This window comes from Phascolarctos cinereus, unplaced genomic scaffold (genome assembly GCF_003287225.1).
Source record: "Phascolarctos cinereus isolate Bilbo 61053 unplaced genomic scaffold, phaCin_HiC Scaffold_5;HRSCAF=322, whole genome shotgun sequence".
Taxonomy (NCBI): Eukaryota; Metazoa; Chordata; class Mammalia; order Diprotodontia; family Phascolarctidae; genus Phascolarctos; species Phascolarctos cinereus.
Genome location: NW_027555958.1, coordinates 19,766,254 through 19,784,156, shown reverse-complemented (window position 1 = coordinate 19,784,156; position 17,903 = coordinate 19,766,254). Strand labels below are relative to the sequence as shown.

Below are 17,903 nucleotides of genomic sequence, written 5' to 3'. Positions count from 1 at the left end.
GGGCATGTCCCTGGGTGGCAGGCATGGAGACAGTGGATAAGAAGAGATCAAACATGGAGGAGAAAATGACTTCAGGGGCATGTTCTTAATGAACTTAGGGCTTTCCTTAGGGAAATGCCAGGAAATTATCATGAATGCCCAGCGAGGCTGATCCATAGGGAGGAAGGATGTGAGCTTCTAAGACCAGGCCTTCCTCACCTTTGGTTCATGGGCCACTTTGGTTGTCTGATGAAAACTAGAGACCCCTTTTCAGAATACTGGTTTGCTGCCTATATTCATGATTGAAAGAAGTGCTAAATTTCATTTAGAGTCTAGTGAAAATAAAGATGGAATTTTCCACCATCCAAGTTCATGAACCCCCTGAAATCTATTCACAGATGCCAGGTTAAGGACACCTGATGTAGAAGTCAGTCTGACAGCATAGCCCTTTCAGGTTGGCAGAGTGCTCTCTGCATTTTATCCTTGGACCCTCAGGAGAGCCCTGCAGTGTGTATTTCAGGTATACTCCTCATTTCACAGAGGTCGTAATTCAAACTCAAGGAAATTAACTGAGGCAGGTGGTCAGAGGCCTACTTGGAATCTTTGTCTTTCCTGGTTCCAAGTCCAGCAGGTTTTCTGAGGTACCTTGCTGCCTCTCTAACTGAGGCAGCCCCTGAGGCCCAAGGGTTTAATAGAAAGAAGCTGCCAAAGAACTGTTTTGCTGCCTTGGTCATTTTGGATAGACTTCTTCATGCCTCGAATAGACCTATGAGGCGTGGTTTGAGGTTTTCTTTTCTTTTTTTTTTTTCTTTTTGATGAAGCAGTCAGGGTTAAGTGAATTTCCCAGGGTCACACAACTAGTAAATATCAAGTGTCTGAGGCCGAATTTGAACTCAGGTCTTCCTGCCTCCAAGGCCGGAGCCCTATCCATTGTGCTGCCTAGGTGCCCCTGGTTTGAGGTTTTCACTGAATGTGCCATGAGAGATAGGATTAGTTAGTCTAAAGAGCACTGCATTGGGAATCAGAATTCTCAGCTCTTAGAACTGGAAAGATCTTTGGGCCTGCTTGAAGTGGGGTCTTGGCCAAGGTCACAGTTTGTCTTGGCTTCACTGGGCCTTTGCGAGATAATATGCTTGGACCGGGTGATTTCTACAGTCCCTTCTAGTTCTTAGATTCTCTGATATGCTGAATTTCATTTTGGCTTCTCAGGATGATTAAAAAACCTAAATGCCTGAAACTTTACATTTTTAAATTTAGCTGTAAAAATTTTTAGAGCAGCATGGAGTAAACGTGTAAGTACAACAGGAAAACTGATGACTAAATGATAGCGACCTTCATGTTCCTGCCTGCAGAACTGGTGAGGATGCTGGTAGGGAGTGGGGCTTGGGCTCAGTAGTGAGTCATGCCAGCCTGTCTGATACTCTGAATGCTGAAGTTCTTTGATTTATGAGTGTATCTGCTGATTAGAGAAACTTAGATGAGAACTAACTGTGCCTCATCAGAAGTGGTTTTCCCCGTCTTTGTCTCTCAGCCCTGACTAGTTTCTGTAAAAGGTACTTTGAGGCATAGAGGATTTTAAACCAGAGGAGCAGACAGTACTTAGTGGCTGAACACTTGGGTTCACTAGTTCACATTGCTGAAGAAAATGTGGGGTTGTAAAGGGTTTTACTTTTCCTTTTACTGACATTAAATGGCAACTCCAAAATGATATCCCCCCCCTTTGTTTTTCTCTTAGTTATAAGGGATGGCTCTCTGAGAGGGGTGGGGGTGGGAGATAAAAGGAAAAGGAATGATACAGGAGGAATATAGGTGAGGTACAAACAAAATGAATAAAGAGAAGTTGAGCTATAGTGTGTGGCAGGATATTTAATGAGTGAGCTTTGAAAATGCAGCCTCTACCCACCCTAATGAAGTTATAGTTGCTTGAGCAAGAAGGAAGTAAGTGGCTCATTGAGATGGTCCTCTAGCCAAAGGGCTAGAAGTCAAAAAATGTGTGAGTGTAGATTATAGGCCTGACCACTGATAGTGGGGATTTTAGGCAAGAGATTTTCATATCCCTTGTTTCTGTTTGCTCACATGTCAGTAGTGACATGGATGTATGTATCACTGTAAATACACAGGGACATGTATGGGTTACTGTAGACAATGTCACAAAGCCTCTATGCATTAGGGAATATTTCTCTAAATCTTACCTTTAAGCGCCTCCTGCCTACTGATCTTTTCTCCAAAAAACAGACAGGATATGCTAGGTCACGTTCTTAGTAGTTGCAGTGAGAGGGCATGTGACTTCTGCTGTGTCTGACCCAGAAAAAGGAAGGCAGCCACCAAGACTGCATGCTGATTGTGAGGTAAGATGATGAATGAAAACAGTTGCAGGCCTTCCCTCATCTTCAGAAAGACTCCAGGACCCAGAGGCCAGAAGGAAGGCCTCATGTACCCCACAGTATTTGTAGCAGCTCTTTGTGTGGCAGTAAAGAACTGTCAGCCAAGTCTGTGCCTCTCAGTCGGGGAATGATTAAATAAACCACGCTATATTAACTTAATGGACTTTTTTTTTTTACTGTGCCACAAGAAATGATGAACGTGGTGAATGAAGAGAACCATGGAAACTGATGCAAAGTGAAGTAAGCAAGCCGAGAAAACAGTATACCTAGTGACAACAACTATGGAAACCCCAAAAGGAACACCTCCCAACAATCAGATTTTTTTGATGTGTTGACTGGCTGTGCTGATTTCTCCCCCCTTTTATTCCTCTTTTTTCCTCTTAGTTATAAGAGATGTATCTCTGAGGGGGGTGGGGGTGGCAGGTAAAGGGAAAAGGAATAATACAAGGGGAATATACTGATAAAAGTCTGCTTCTAAAAAAGAAAGACTACTGTAAATCAATTCATCTCCTTAGTAATGTGTGTGGTTATCATCTTCAAGAATTTTGACCCTCTCCTCAGACACGTTTGCTTCCCTAGGTTTCTGTGACAGTAATCTTTCCTGGTTCTCCTCATGCCTCTATGACCTTTTCAGTAATCTTTGCTGATCTGATCATCTTCTGCCTTCTCAGCTCGAGTATCCACAAGGCTTTGTCCTAGGCCTTCCCCTTTCTACCCTCTTGCCTTTGCTGATCTAATCAGCCCCCATAGATTTAACTATTATCTGTCTGCAGATAACTTCCAAATTTATACATCCTCTATTACCAGTTGCCTTCTAGCCACCTCTATATGGATAATAGTCCTTCAGTGTGTCAAATTCAACATGTCTAAAATGTAACTGATAGTATTTCTCTTTAAACCTACCTGCCCTCTCTCCAAGCTCCAGTGGTCCAGGGCTCTACTGTCTTCCCAATCAACAATCAACCACTAAGCACTTGTTAATTACCAGGTATTCCGTGGCACATAGTAGGCGCTGGAGATACAAAACCAAAGAATGCAGCAGTGCGTACTCACAAAAAGCTTACATCCTAGTGGGGGAGAGGCGACACACCTCTGTCTTAGATATAAAGAGAACAGACATCCATAGACACAGAGTAGTTAAATAGACGGTTATCACCAAGGTTCATAAATTTGGAATCTCCCTTGACCCTTGATAACCTTCTCCCTCCATATTCAGTCACTGGCCCAGTTCCATCAGTTCTCTTTCTGCTGTCTTTCTCCACTCACAGCTGCCACCCTCCTTCAGGATCTGTCACCTAATTCAAGACTATGATAACAGCCTCCCGTGTGATAGGGAGCGTGATAAAGAGTCACTCAGGGAAGAGGCATGTGGCCATCACTCAGCAGCCTCTTCTGGTTCTTCCTTAAACTCCTTACATGCAGGCATCTACCAACACTACCTCAGCCCTGTCTTTCCTCCCCTTTTATATTGTCTTCTTTAGCAGTCTCATTTTCTTTCGTAGTGATTTGTTCATCTCCTCTGGGGAATGGCTACCAAATCTCTGTCTGAGGAAGGACTCGTGTTTGAACTTGGGCTCGGTGATTTCTGGATCTTAGGGCGTGGACCAGATCTGAGAATCATCAGCATAGACATGAGAATCCAATTCGAGGAGCTGAGGAGAACTCCCAAGAAAAATAGCAGAGAGGGAGAAGAAAAGAGGGCGAGGGCCCAGAGAAGAGCGTTGGGGGACACGCCATGTTAGTGGGCAGCACCTGGATGAAGAGGCCTGGTCAGATAGGTAGGAGGAGAACCAGGAGGAAGCACAGAGAGAAGAGATGGAATTAGGGTTAGCGGGTGATCCACAGTGTCAAAGGCTGTAGAGAGGTCAAAGCGGATGAGGCTTGAGAAAAGCCATTGGCTTTGGAAAGAGCAGTCTTGGTGGAATGATGAGGTTGGGAGCCCAGTAGCAAAGGACTAGGAAGAGAAAAGTAGCAGATTACTTGTAACAATCTGTTACTAGGAAGTAACAGATTGCATTTTTTTTAATTGCCTCTTCATATCCTTTGGCCATTTATCTATTGGAATAGTGCTTGTTCTTGAATCTGTATCAATCCCTGTTATATCTTAGAATATAAGGTCTTTATCAGAGAAATATACAGCAAAGATTTTACTCCCAGTTAACTATTTCTCTTCCATTTCTAACTTCATTGCTTTTTTTTTTTTTTTTTGGCCAGAGATGGGAGGGGAGCACAAAAACTTTTCAATTTTATGCGGTTCCAAGTGTCCATTTTCTGTCCTGTGATCCTCGTCTTGATCCCTTGTTTGGTTAAGAAGGCTTCCTCTTATCCATAGCTGCAAAATGTGTCTCCTTCCTTTTTCCTCTAATTTGTTTGTGCCGTGACTTTTTCTATCTTGGAGCTTATTTGGTGTGAGACGCTGAGCTCTCATTGCTGATTTCTCCCAGACCACTTTCCATTTTTCTTAGTGTTTGTTTGTTTGTTTGTTTTCACTCCAATAGCTTGTGTCTTGGGATTAATGGAGCACTATTCTTCTGGGGTCAGTTGCTTCTGCATCTTGTATTAGCTGATCTGTTCTGTTGATTAGCTTTTCTGTTTTTTAATGAAAACTCAATAGTTGTGATGATTTCTGTTCTCTAGTATAGTTTTAGGTTTTCTAGTGCTAGGTCCTCTCTTTCCTTTTTTTTTTAATTTCTCTTGAGATTTTCTTTTCTTCCTTTTCTTCCTCCATGTTAATTTTGCTATAATTTTGCCTGATTTTATAAGGTAAACCTTTGGCAGTTTGTTATAATACTGGATCTATAAATTAGTTTAGGGGGTATTATTGTGATATTATTCTCCAATTATTAGTCTTCTTAATTTCTGTCAAGAATGTTTGGTGGATTCTCTGTGGTGCTCTTGATTCTTTTCCTCCCAAATCTGGTCATTTGCCAAGTCCTCTCAATCTCACAACCACAGTACCTTTCATGTCCAACCCCACTTCCCATTCCCGGAGTCTGGGCCCTCATTTGAACAATTGGAGTAGTCTTTATGTGGGCTCCCTCTGGCCTTTCCCTTCTCCATTTCCTTGTTCATTCGATTGCCAAAGTAACCTTCTGGTGCACAGCTCTGATTGGCATTCACCTATTGAAAAAATCTTTGATAGGTCCGTATTACATGTAGGATAGAATATAAGTTCTGGAGTGTGGCACTGAAAGCTTTAAATAGTTTGCTGCAGTTTACTGTCCCAGCCATAGTTAGTGTTTATCTTCTTTACCGAGCTTATGTCCCAGCCACACTGGACTCTTTCCCCACCCCGTCCATTCTGAAAGTTTCCTCCCTAATCTTCCTCCCTCCTCTACCCCCCTTTCAGGATTTACCTGTTGACATCTTTTCCTCCTCCTTCAAGGCCTAGCCCAGGTCACTTCTTTCATTAAGCCTGCTCTGATTCCATTCTCTTTTTAAATCTGTTAGTCTCCTGTGACCTAAAAGTACTCTGTATTTAATCATTTATAAACTTGCAGTCTAGTTATTTGTGCCCCATTTATAATCCCCCTACTAGACTGAACTCCTTGGGCACAGACTGGTTTGGTCTTAGCGTGGTGGATTGAGCTTTGGAGTCAGGAAGAACTTAATTGGAGTCCTGCCTCAGACCCTCACTTGCTCTGTGACCACAGACAAATCATGAACCTTTCTGGACCCTAGTTTCTTCATCTGTAAAATGGTCAGAATCATAAACTGTTTCATAGAGTTATTGTGAGGATTAAATGCAATGATATGCTTGGCAAGTTTTAAAACACTGGATTAGTTTGTTTTTAGCCTTGTCTAGATGCTCAACATATGTTTTATTGACATGAGTCAGCAATGCCAACAAAAAAAGGATTCTGTGAGATTGGGGCTTTCGCCGTTTTCTTGCTCTCCATTCCATGGTGACTGCTGGACTCTTCCCTTTGCTTTGGCCACTGACTTTTAAGTAAGCTGTGAACATCTGCCTTCTTAGCTTTGCGTGTGTGTGTGTGTGTGTGTGCGTGCGTGTCTTGTGATCCAAGTTAAGACGCCAGCGTTCTCTTGTTGGCCCTGCTCCTCTGCTTCATCCTGTTATTCTCTTTGACCATCTGCCCTCCAGACTCTTAGCTGTTGCCATTCTTAGCTTTGGATTATCCATAGACGTGATACGCATGCTACCTATCCATCTTGCCATCATGAGTCCTAGATGTAACAGGGCAGGGCCAAAGACAGTCTTAGTGAATGTGGCAGCCCTTGCTGCACTGAGCATGGCGGCAGGCATTTTGTCTGGTCGGATGAAAGAAGGCGGAGGGGCTAACCTTTGTGGAAGATCCCTTGAGCCTTGGTGAGGGGTGGGGTGACAGCAGAGCTTGGCCAGGATAGAGCTTCAGGATTCACCCTCAGGACAGAGATCAGTCCTTCATAGTCATTGTGTGTTCTCCGTGTAAAGCTTTGAACCTATTACTGATCGATTTAAATCACCTAGGGTTAAACTCTGGCCGATGTGAAGAGGTCTTGTGTTTATTAGCAAGAGAGGGAGGGCTTTCCCAAGAAGCCAGTGATGCTGTTGGCTCCGGTGAATATGCAGATCACTGTAGGGGGAAAGGACTTTCTACCTGTTCATATAACCCACACTCAATGTACTCTCATTTATAGGGAAATGTTGCTTTTTTAAAAACAGGTTTTTCATCTTTGTGTCTTATTCTGATGCCTAGTTGCCTTGCTTATGGGGAGCATAAGAAAGGCAGAGCCGTCTTGGGGGAAGGGGACTAACAGGATGTAGTTGTGGGCGTTTAGAAGTCAGACTGCCCCGGGAGACAGGACCAGACTCTTCCGGGGGTGGAGGGGTGGTGGTGGTGGTGGTGGTAAAATCTGGCAGTTACCTCCTGGAACTTCCAGGGGGGTTCCCCCTGCTAGATGACACTCTTTTCCAAAACTAAAGCAAAATTAGAGCAAATTATATGCAAAACAGAGCAACCACCTCCTTCCTCCAGATCTGCTCTTTAGGAAGCAGCTTGTGAGAGCTGCCTCAACTAGGCTAAGGCTGGGGAAAGTGGATTTATTTTGCCGAGTTGTGTGCTGTTGGGTCCTTTGCGAACAGAGGTGTTTAAGAGGAGCCCAAGAGGTTTTTCTTTCTCTTATTGACTTAATAGAAGCAACATTAACAGAAAAGTGGCTTGAAAAGAACCTAAGATGTCCTGTTGGGTACCGTTGACTTCATTCCTGTTTGGGTTGGAGCTTGGCCTCGTTTGTTTCTTGTGCCTGTGTGCCAGCTTGTACACCAGTACGTACATGTGTACGTGTGTGAGAGAGGGCCTATGTGCATCTGTGTGTGCACGCCTGTGTGTATGTGCTGGTCTGTGTGCATCTGTGTGTGGAGGCCCATGTGTGCACGCCTGTGTGTGAGCCTACACGCATGTGCACGCGCGCGTTTGTGTGCCTATGTGAGTTTTGATGTCAGTGCTGCCCCTTCCTTACCGGACCCCTGAGCAAGGTCCTTCCCCTCTGTTTGCTCCTTTCTGACCAGGGACAGTGCTTGGATTCTCTGCTTCCTAGGTTGCTGTGAGGAAAGCTCTTGGTGAACCTTAGAGCCTTATGGGAAGAGGAATCTTATTATTTAGGTTACAAATCGTAATGATGATGATGAGGCCCCCCCCCCCACACCTTTCTGGCACAGAGAAATTAGCTCAAGATAAGTGACTCAGTCATTCTCCTGCAGTGAATGAAAAGGGACCAAAGGGTGTGTGTGTGGGGGGGGGGGGGAGGTGTTAGACTAAGCAATCTGTGAGGTCCCTTCTAGCTTCAGATTCCTGGATACTTTTTTCCTGACAAAGTATGATTTCTTCACTAATAGAGATTGGTGCTTTCCTATCTATGTTAAGTGGAAAGTCCTTGTCAGGGCTGCTACCTACAATAGTGTTGTGCGAGTTGAGGACTATTTGGTTCATTCTGCAGGGAAGCAAGATCCCATGGAGGCTAGAAAGTCTTGACAAGGGCGGATGAGAATTTTTCCTCATAGCTCTGACTCTTAATGTTTAAAACGGTGACCTCCACTCCCTCAGTCCCTCAGTTCTTTCCCAGGCCATCACTGCTGCATTGGCTATGCCCTCCTTCCTTCCATCTTGACCCCTTGGTGAACTAGTTAACTTCCGCACTGTCCAGATGCCTTCTGCCACTCTCTCCTCCTTTAGCCTGTCTCACATTTCCTTGCCACAGCAAACATCTGTACGTGTACAAGGGATCCCATTCCAGTCTAGCAGATTGTCCTGTCATCCTCGTTCTCTTGTTTTCTTCCGTTTCTTCCCATCTGCTGGCTACTTCTCTATTGCCTGCAGATATGCATATGTCTCCCCTATTCTTGAAACACCTTCCCTTGGCCCATCCATCCTTGCAAGCTCTCATTTTATAGCTCACCATCTTTTTGTGGCTAACTTTGAGAAGCCTCTACCACTGATACTTCCATTTCCCTGTCCCTCTCTTCTTAACTCTCTGGTTTCTAGCCTTGTCATTCAACTGAAACGACTCTCTCCAAGTTACCAAGGATCTCCTAATCAGCAGATCTCTGACCTCTTCTCAGTCCCTGTCCTTCTTGACTTCTTCAGGCTTTGACACTGTTAATCACTCTCTTCACAACACTGCTCTAGGCTTATGTCACATGACTCTCTTGGGTCTCCTTCCAACCGTCTGACCACTCTTCCTCAGTCTTCTTTGCTGGATCTTCTTCCAGGTCACAACCTCTAACTTTGGGTGTCCCACAGGACTCTCCTGGGCCCTCTTCTCTTCTCTCTAGATAATTTCTTTGGGTGATCTTGGCTCCCATGGATTCAATGTTCATCCGTTCGCTGATGATTCTCAATATCTACTTCTCCATCCCTACCCTCTCTCCTGACCTCCAGTCTCACATCTTCAGCTGCTTTAACCAGATGTCCCATAGATGTCTTAAATGCATCATGTCCAAAACTTATTTTCTTTCCCCAGAAACTCCCCTGTTCCTGCCTTCCTCATACAATAGAGAACAACCCCATCATCCCAGTCCCCAAGCTTCCACTTAGGAGCCTTCCTCATCTCCTTACCATCTCACCCCTCTGTTGCCAAGGCCTGTCGATTTCTACTTTGTAACATTTCTTGAATGCTTCCCCATCACTGCCACTGCTTTAGGGCAGGCCCCCATCAGCTCGTGCGTGGACTAGTGTAATAGCTGCTGGTGGGTCAGCCTGCCTCAGGTCTCTTCCCACTCCAGGCCATCTTCCATTCAGCCACTAAAGAGATTGTCCTAAAGTTTGAGTCTCAGTGTGTCACTCCCCTATTCATTAAACCCTAGTGAATCCCTATCCCCTCCAGACTCAAAAATAAAGGACTCTGGACCCCCTCCTCTGTTCTCCCTTTCCGACCTTCTTTCACCTCACTTGCCTCTTGACTCTGTGATCTAGTGACACCAGCCTCTTTGTTGGTTCTCAGACAAAACGCTCCGTCTCCCAGCTCTGCGCGTTTGCGCTGGCTGTTCCCTGTGCCTGTCATTCTCTCCCTGCCAGCTATTGTTACTCTCTTCTCTGGGCTTCTGTAATAGTGCTTCTGGCTTCCCACTGTCTTCCAGTTCTAGCTTCTAGCTCAAGTACCCCTTTCTAGAAGTGTATGAAAGTCTATCAGAGCAGGAAAACTGGAAGTTTTTGTAGAAATGATTTTCTAAGCCCGAAGTGCTTTTCTTCTGGTTTAGATCACAAGAGTCTGATTTGGGGGCAGCTAGGTGGTGCAGTGGCTGGAGCACTGGCCCTGAAATCAGGAGGACCTGAGTTCAAATCCGGCCTCAGACACGTAACACTTACTAGCTATATGACCCTGGGCAAGTCACTTAACCCCATTGCCTAGCTAAAAAACAAAACAAAGAGTCTGATTTTTTGCTACCTCCAAGAAGCCTTTCCTAGTCCTCCTTACCCTTAGTGCCTGCCTTCTGTTGATTAGCTTTGATTCCTCCTCTCTCTATGTTGTTTGTACTGAGTGGTTTGCGTTTGTCTCCACCATTGAACTGTGAAGTTGAGGGCAAGATTGTTGAGGTTTTTGTGTTCTTTCTTTGTGTTCCCAGCCCTTAGCACAGTGCCTGGCACAGATAAAGTGCTTACTGAACACTTGTTGACTTTCTAATGGTGCCACAACATTCTGTTACAGTTGAGTTTCACGACTCGTTCAGTCATTCTCTGATTGACGGCCATCTAGGCTGTTTCCAGTTCTTTGCTACGACAAAAAGTATGGCTATGAATATTCTTGTACCTGCGGATCCATCCCTCCTGAATTTTCATTTTAACTTTGCAGGAGAAAAAGCTGATGCACAAACTTCAGGGGTGTGTTGGGTTATAATGGACCTGGTGCCTTGAGATATTCATTCCTTAAATTTCTTTACCTGAAAAAGGAGGAACATTCCTTTTTTCTTTTTGTGTATAGTATGAATGAGTGAGTTATCTCTCTAAAGAACTTGAGTTTCTTTGAGACGTGTAGTTCAAAAATCCTTCACTTTGTCAAAAACATTTATTAAATTGCCATCTGTGGGTTGCCATGTAAGATAACTTACTGTCCCTATGTGACATCTGATGTCACTGATGCAGATTGATGTCGCTGGGTAACTGGTAAGCGGATTTTACCATGAACAGTCCAAATTAACATCATTTGGTGGAAGGAGAAACTAATTGAAGGTTCCCAGTCCCCCCTCCCTGCACTGCTCTTGAGAAGATCCTTTCTGTACCTTTCTTTTAGATCTTAGGAGTTCTCACTTCCCTTTTTCTTAGTAGAGTAGTGTAAATCAACTCCAAAAATGTACTTAGAAACACACTTTTAGTATTAATTATTGAGAGAGAAAAGAATCAGACTTTTGTGATCTAAAGACAAGAAAAATACTGTAGGCTTGGAAAATTATTTCTTAAAAAAACTCTGAGTTGCAAGTTCAAGGTCTGATAGACTTTGCCTACTTTGAACTCTCTAGGCAAGAGGACTTAGGAGAGCTGGGGCCCATAGGTGGAGCTCATTGTGGTATACTAGTGATATCAGAGTGCTAAGAAGTTAGACCCAAAGTCTTTGGGGCTGGCTTCCCTAAAGAGGCTGTCTTATGAAAAGGCTATTGGCTACTCTACCAGAAATGCAATGTGATACAGTCAGAGGCCCCAGGTTCAAATTCTGGCTGTGCCACAAGTCACTTCAATTCTGTGGCCTTCAGTTTCCTCATCTGTAAAATAATGAGGTTGGATTTGATGACCTCTGATGTCCCTTTGGTGTCCCAGTTTATGATTCCAGATTCCTCTGAGTCTGTGTAATACACATTCATTTGTATAAGGAACTTCCCCTGGCACGAGGAATTTCCTTCTCTATTTCGTTATAAAGATTAGCACCAGTAACTCAGGGAAAGTGTAAAGTGACACCAACTTTGGGCTGAGTAGGTAGAAGTACATTGTTAATAAGCCAGATAAATGGGGTCTCGGAGGTTTCATATGTTGCCTTTCTTGTTTTGCTAACTCATGTCAGGCTCACCTGCCTGCCAGGTTTGAGAAGGTAGAAGAACCAGTTCTGGTGTGTGATGGGATGGGATGGGAGGCAGGTAGCCTTGCTCTTTTTTGCAAGGGTCCTTCATTTGCAGTACATAACCACCCCTGGTGCTGTCGTCACGGAGCTGGGCACAGTGGAGCGCTGCAGAAAGCAAACACTCCCAATAACTCACTTTACAGCATTGTGGTACCATCCTGGGCTGTACCCAGACTGGGGGAGGTAGGAGGGTCCTGGAACCCACGGGAGCCATTTATGGTTGAGGGTTAGGCCTCGTTGGCACGGTGTTGTAGCTGACTTTGGGCCGAGGCCCTGGGGCTTTGCTTCTTTGTGACTTTAGGTCTTGTTTTTCTCCTCAGTAAAACAGATCAACATGGCAGACGTGGACCCCAGTGCCACTGCATCTCAGGCTGGAGCAGAGGACGTTTCCCTTTTCAGCGTGACAGATGTGTTTCTCTTTTCATTTATCGTGGGGCTCATGACCTACTGGTTCTTCTTCAGAAAGAAAAAGGAAGAGATCCCTGAGTTCACCAAAATTCAGCCGCCGTAAGTGATTATAGGCTTCCCCTTTCCTTTCCTGCCCGTGCCCCACATCCTCTGCCCTGGCCTCACTCACTTAGTTCTGAACCAGCTCTCTGGTTCTATTCCAAGCAGAGTCTTGGTTCACTCTTGCCACTTGGCCAAGAAGGCTGTCACTATGAAGAGACAAGATGGGTCTCAGTAAGCCACACATGCATGACTGTTTCTCTTGAAGTCATGGCATATTTTTGAACCAGAATCCTTTCTTGACATGTGCTTTTACCCCCCCTTTCATTGTTCAAACCCAGAGGCCTTTGTGAAGGAGGCTGTACAGAGATGACTGAGTTCCCAGTCATAGGCTCCCTCTGCCTGAAGAACTTCAGCCTAAGACAGCGAATCAGTGTGGACCGCACAGAGCAGGGGTGGGGAGCCTGTGGCCTCTCATTAGGGAAGGTGCCAAGTCAGAACATCACAGACAGCTCGAGTACATAGGCAGAGTAAGGTGTGTTTTATTTTTTTAAAAAATCGTATTGTTTTGAAAGCCTTCTACTGGAAGATGACATTTTCTTTCTTTAAAATGCATTCTGGTTGTTTGACAAAACCTTATAACAAAGATCCCTCCTGACCTCTGTCATCACTTTACCCAGCACCTTGCCATGTCATGTTTTCATATGTACCTGCTTCATGGGTCACCATGAATAGGAAACTTTGAAGAAGAGCCGGCATCAGAGATATTATCGGGGAAATGTATTAGGGAAAAAGATGGCCTGGCCATGGGTGAGGATGAGGCTTGTGAGCAGCCTGTGGGTGAGTGTTCCCTGGGATGCCTGAGCCGGCCACCAGCACCGGGGGTGGACAAACCCTTGGTGTCAGAGGTAGGGAAGGATAGGGACAGGGATCTCAGAGCAAATCTGCCTTGTTGTTGGGGATATAGCATTCGCAAGCCACCAGAGTACCAAGCTCTTGGTTACTCCTTCCTTTCCCTGACCAGGCTGTGAATTCCATGGGGGTAGCAACTGTACTTTAGTTAAAATTTGGGTCTCCCCTAGCTCTGGCTCTGGATGTGGTAGGCATTTGTGGAATGAATGAATCCAGAGGTGGAAGTAGCTTTCATTTCTAGAAAGGACCCAAGAAATATTCTGAAGTGTGTACCTCACACTAATTTTGTGTTTTGTTTGATTTTTGGGTCTGCACCTATGATTTTATTAGTCTAGGGAACCCTCATGAGGAATCTACACCCCTTCTCCCCGAGCGTTGCCTGGGGCACTGAGCAGCAGGTGCCAGACCCCTCTTGTATCAAGGGCTTTGAAAATGCTTGTCTGCATTATTCTCATGATCTGAAATGGAATGAATTAACTTTGTAATTGTGAGTGCCAAGTTATCTATTTACCAAAGTAAATTTAAGCAGATACTGGTCAAGGTGAAGGAGATGAAGTATCTTTATTGCAATGAGTTAGCACCACATCTCTGGGGCTGTTTTTTCTCCTGTCTTAGGCAGTCACTCAGAACACACCCTTACATTGTTTTATTTAATGAAAAATGTAAGCTTATATTATCATGGCATATTTGTATTTTTCAGCAAATGTATATTCATAGAGATGACAAAGTCTTTTTTAAAATAATTTTTTCCAATTACGTGTAAAGAAAGTTTTCAACATTTACTTTTATAAGATTTCAAGTTCCAAACTTTTTTTCTCCCTCTCTCACCTCCCCAAGACGGTGAGCAATCTGATATAGGTTATGCGTGTACAGTCATATTAGACATATTTCCACATAAGTCCTGTTGTGAGAGAAGAACCAGAACAAAAGGGAGAAACCAAGAGAAAGACAAAACAACAGAAAAGGGGAAGACAGCAGCAAAGATTTACAAAAGGAAAATCCCAAATAAGCACCAACAAAGTGATCAAAGGCGTTAATCAGACACCTGCTCCCTGCAGAGCACTGTCCCGAACAGTGACTGAAAGAGAGAAACAGTTCAGGGAAGATAGGCTCTTCCCCTTTTTAGAGTTTACGGGGAGAATGAGACAAACTGGGATTTCATGCAATAAGTGTGTTATGGTTAAGTGTGTTTAGAAAGTAAGGAAACAATGTGCTATGTCAGGTCAAATGGAGATACGTGGGAAGATGGCATTGGATTTGGGCTTTAAAGAAAGAGGAGGGGCAGGAATTCACCAAGCACATAGAGATAGGGAAGAATGTGATGATGCAACAAAGGCCTGAGAGCTTGGCAGAGATGAGGAATGTTTGTCCAATGCCCATGGGGCATAGAGTTCATAGAAGGTCGTGTGATAAGATAAGGCTGGAGGGATAGGGTGGTGCCAGTTTGTAGAAGGCCTTGAATGCCAGGTACAGGGGTTTGAATTGTCTTTGGTAAGCAGTTATGAGTCCCTAAGGATATTTAAACAGGAGTGGTATGGCCAGATCCTTGCATGAAAAGAGTTATTCCAGCCTCAGGGTCAGAGCAGAGAGGGAAAATGGAAAGGAAGACCTGTTAGCCTATTGAAAGAGTCCTGGTGGTTGGTTGGTAATGAGGATTGTGGCCGTGGAATTAGGGACGGGGAGAAGATGCAAGAGATGTTGTAGGGATGGAGTTGACTGAACTTGGGAGCTGATTGGATAGGAAAAGTAAGGGCGAAAGAAGAGCCAGAGGTGGCCCCAAGGTTTTAAATATGGCTGACCACATGAAGGTGGTTCCACAGTCAGTAAGAGTCAAGTCAGAGGGAGAAGCAGGTTTAAAGGCAAAGATAACAAGCCTGTTTTGAGGAGCTCATGGCCTATGTAGGTAGAGGTGTCTTCTAGGTAGATCTGGAGCTCAGAAGAGAAGTCAAAACTGATGACAATAGATTTGGAAGTCCTCTGCCTAGAGTAGTGCTGGTGGTTCCACTGTGGTAGTGAATGAGGAGTGGAGGAAGATGTACAGAGGGAAGAGAAGAAGGCCATTGGCAGACTTTTTGGGAGTGGGGATGTGTTAGATGGAGGCCATGTTAGGAGGGGTGGAGGAGAGAGTGGCAAGTGAGGAAGGAGAGGTGTTGGTTGTAGACAGCCAGAAGCTAGTAATTAAGGGGGTATTGGAGCTGGAAAGAGCCTCAAAGGTCATCTAGTCCAAGCCCCTCATTTTACAGATGAGGAAATGGAGACCCAGAGAGGGAAGTGACATGGCCAGCGTTATACAAGGAGTATGTGGCCAGCCGAGAGGCAGGCTCTGAAGCCAATTCTTGCCACTGCACTGTTCAGAGAAATGAAATCCAAGACAGGGTAGGAGGGTCTAGGGAGCTCTTTTTACAAAGGAATTTTTAGGTCTTTAGCTCATCTAGATAGGTGTGAAGTATGGTGTTTTAAAAAATTGTGTATAGATTTTTACTAGCTCTTGCTAACTCTTCATCTTTGTCTTAAAGGATTCCTTTGAATATCAGTCAACAAGCATCTGTGAAATGCTTACCTAAGTGCTTAGTTCCAGGCACTGTGCTAAGCACTAGAGATACAAAAATAAAAAAATGAAGAAAGTTCCTACCCTCAAGGAGCTTATATTCTAATAAGGGAAAGGATATAAATCAGAAATTCGGATCAATACAGAGGAGATAGAAGGTTTCCTTAAAGGGGATGGCACTGGGTGGGGAGATCAGGAAAGGCCTCCCAAAGGAAGTGATGCTTGAGCCGAGTCTTAAAGACAGCCAGGGATTCTAGGCATTGGCGTTCAGGAGGGAGAGCATCCCAAGCATGGGGAAGAAAGAGCCCCGTGCAAAGGCAAGGTGATGAGAGATGGAATGGCCTCTGTGAGGAACAGCCGATAAGCCAGTGTGGCTGGATTGCAGGGCTTGGAGGGGAAAGATAGGAAGAGCTTTAAATGCCTATCAGGCTGACTTTATACTTGGTCCTAGTGCTAATGGAGAGCCACGGGAATTGGAGAGTGGCGGGAGGAGCATGGTCAGGTCGTACTTCAGGAAATGGAGATGAGTGTGCCTCCACCAAAGACCAGTTTGGGTGGGTCAGTGCTCATCTCTCCAATTCGCTGGGACTGTGACTCGGGCCTCCCGTTTGGGACCTAACCTTTCATTTGGATTTTCCACCCAGCCGCGTCCCCTGGAATTGCCATCTCATTATTGCTGTGTTATCCCCTTGCCTTTTAGTTTGGAAAAGGAAGGTAAGCTTTTCTATTTTTTTCAGTTCTAAGATAATTTTTCAGGGTGTAGCAAATCTGAAGAGTGCTGTATTGGAGTCTGAACAGCTTCCATTTCCTACTTGTTTGACCTTTTGCAAATTTACTTAACTTGCCTGGCCTTATTTACTCAATTAATTATAGGACAGTCTGCAGTCTGCTGCTGTTAAAAGCTGGTTGTTTCCGGAATGGCCTGGAAGCTCAGTACTTCAGGGACTACTTGTTCAGTGAGCTCATACGATTTTTGCAGTTGGGTCTGCACTAAGCCCTGACCAAGCCTTATCAGAAGGCACGTGTTTCTTGGATTTAGCCCCGAGATTTATTGTTGGTGGTGCTGTGGGACGAGACTCTATGTCCAGGCTATGGCCAGCTCTTCTTCACTTCTTAAGGACTGCCCTTGCTCTATTGCATTGAGGATACTGGTAAGGAGTGAACTGGTGGATAACCTATTGTGATTTGTTTATAACACTTTCTAAAACCTATTTGAATATATTATCTCAAAGAAGTTGTCATCAGAAGTTATAATTCTTGTTCCAATGTGGACAATCTCCCACATTTTATCTGTAACTACCTTTTTTTGTGTTTCTTAATTTGATGTTAAGGATGCGTTAACAAGGACAGAACCAAAACTCCTCTCTTTCTTGAAGTCAATGATGTCGGTCTACCGTGGGCTCAAGGCCCGACCAGAGATCAGCCTCATTCCCCCAGCTAGAAAGGAGTGTGCTTGTCTGGGGGTTGACAGTCAAAATCAGAATAGTTTGAGCTCTCTAATTGACTTTAAAATAGTCCAGCACTTGGGGCTTTCAGGATTAGAGCCATCAGTCCTGAAATTAGTCTATGACTTTTGGTGACAATCAGTCTGAAGCCTTGTTACCTCTGGGAGAAGTGGGAATCGGGTGTTTGGTAGATAACTGGAACTCAGACCATCTCCCTTGGGATTGATTCCTTGGGGGGGGGGCGAGGCACGTTTCTGACTTATCACCCGGCATGCCTCACTGTTCTTTTGGCTTTGGATAGAGGAGATTGCAATGTGGGAGGCTGTAAATCCTCTTCAGGGAATCATCTCCTTAGTCTAGAGGATTCCAACTCATTACTCTTCGTGGATGTTTTCATACTCTTTCACCTTAAAAAAGGTGAGGCATAGTAGGCAGCAGCAGAAATGTTTAATCGATCCTCTGTGTCTGGATGCTGGGGATAGGTTAGTTTTTCATTGAAGTTCAAAGCTGACTGACTTTTGGCTGAATACCTGTAACCATGTCACAGCCTCCAGACTCGAGAGTTTTTTCTCCTCCTTCCCCTCCCCCAAATGACGAAATTCCTATGCAAGCCAGACCAACAGAGAATGGAAAGAAACCTTG

General features: G+C 44.6%; 1 protein-coding gene across 2 annotated transcripts in view; it reads left to right on the top strand.

Moving 5' to 3' along the window:
* POR (cytochrome p450 oxidoreductase) overlaps window positions 1-17,903 on the top strand; it is a 75,968-nt gene that overhangs the window by 21,919 nt on the left and 36,146 nt on the right. For both annotated transcript variants that reach the window (XM_021005643.2, XM_021005644.2), the window contains exon 2: window positions 12,230-12,416. In XM_021005643.2, the coding sequence (XP_020861302.1) occupies window positions 12,244-12,416 (173 nt within the window). In that variant the 5' untranslated portion in view covers window positions 12,230-12,243. The remainder of the gene's footprint in view (window positions 1-12,229; window positions 12,417-17,903) is intronic.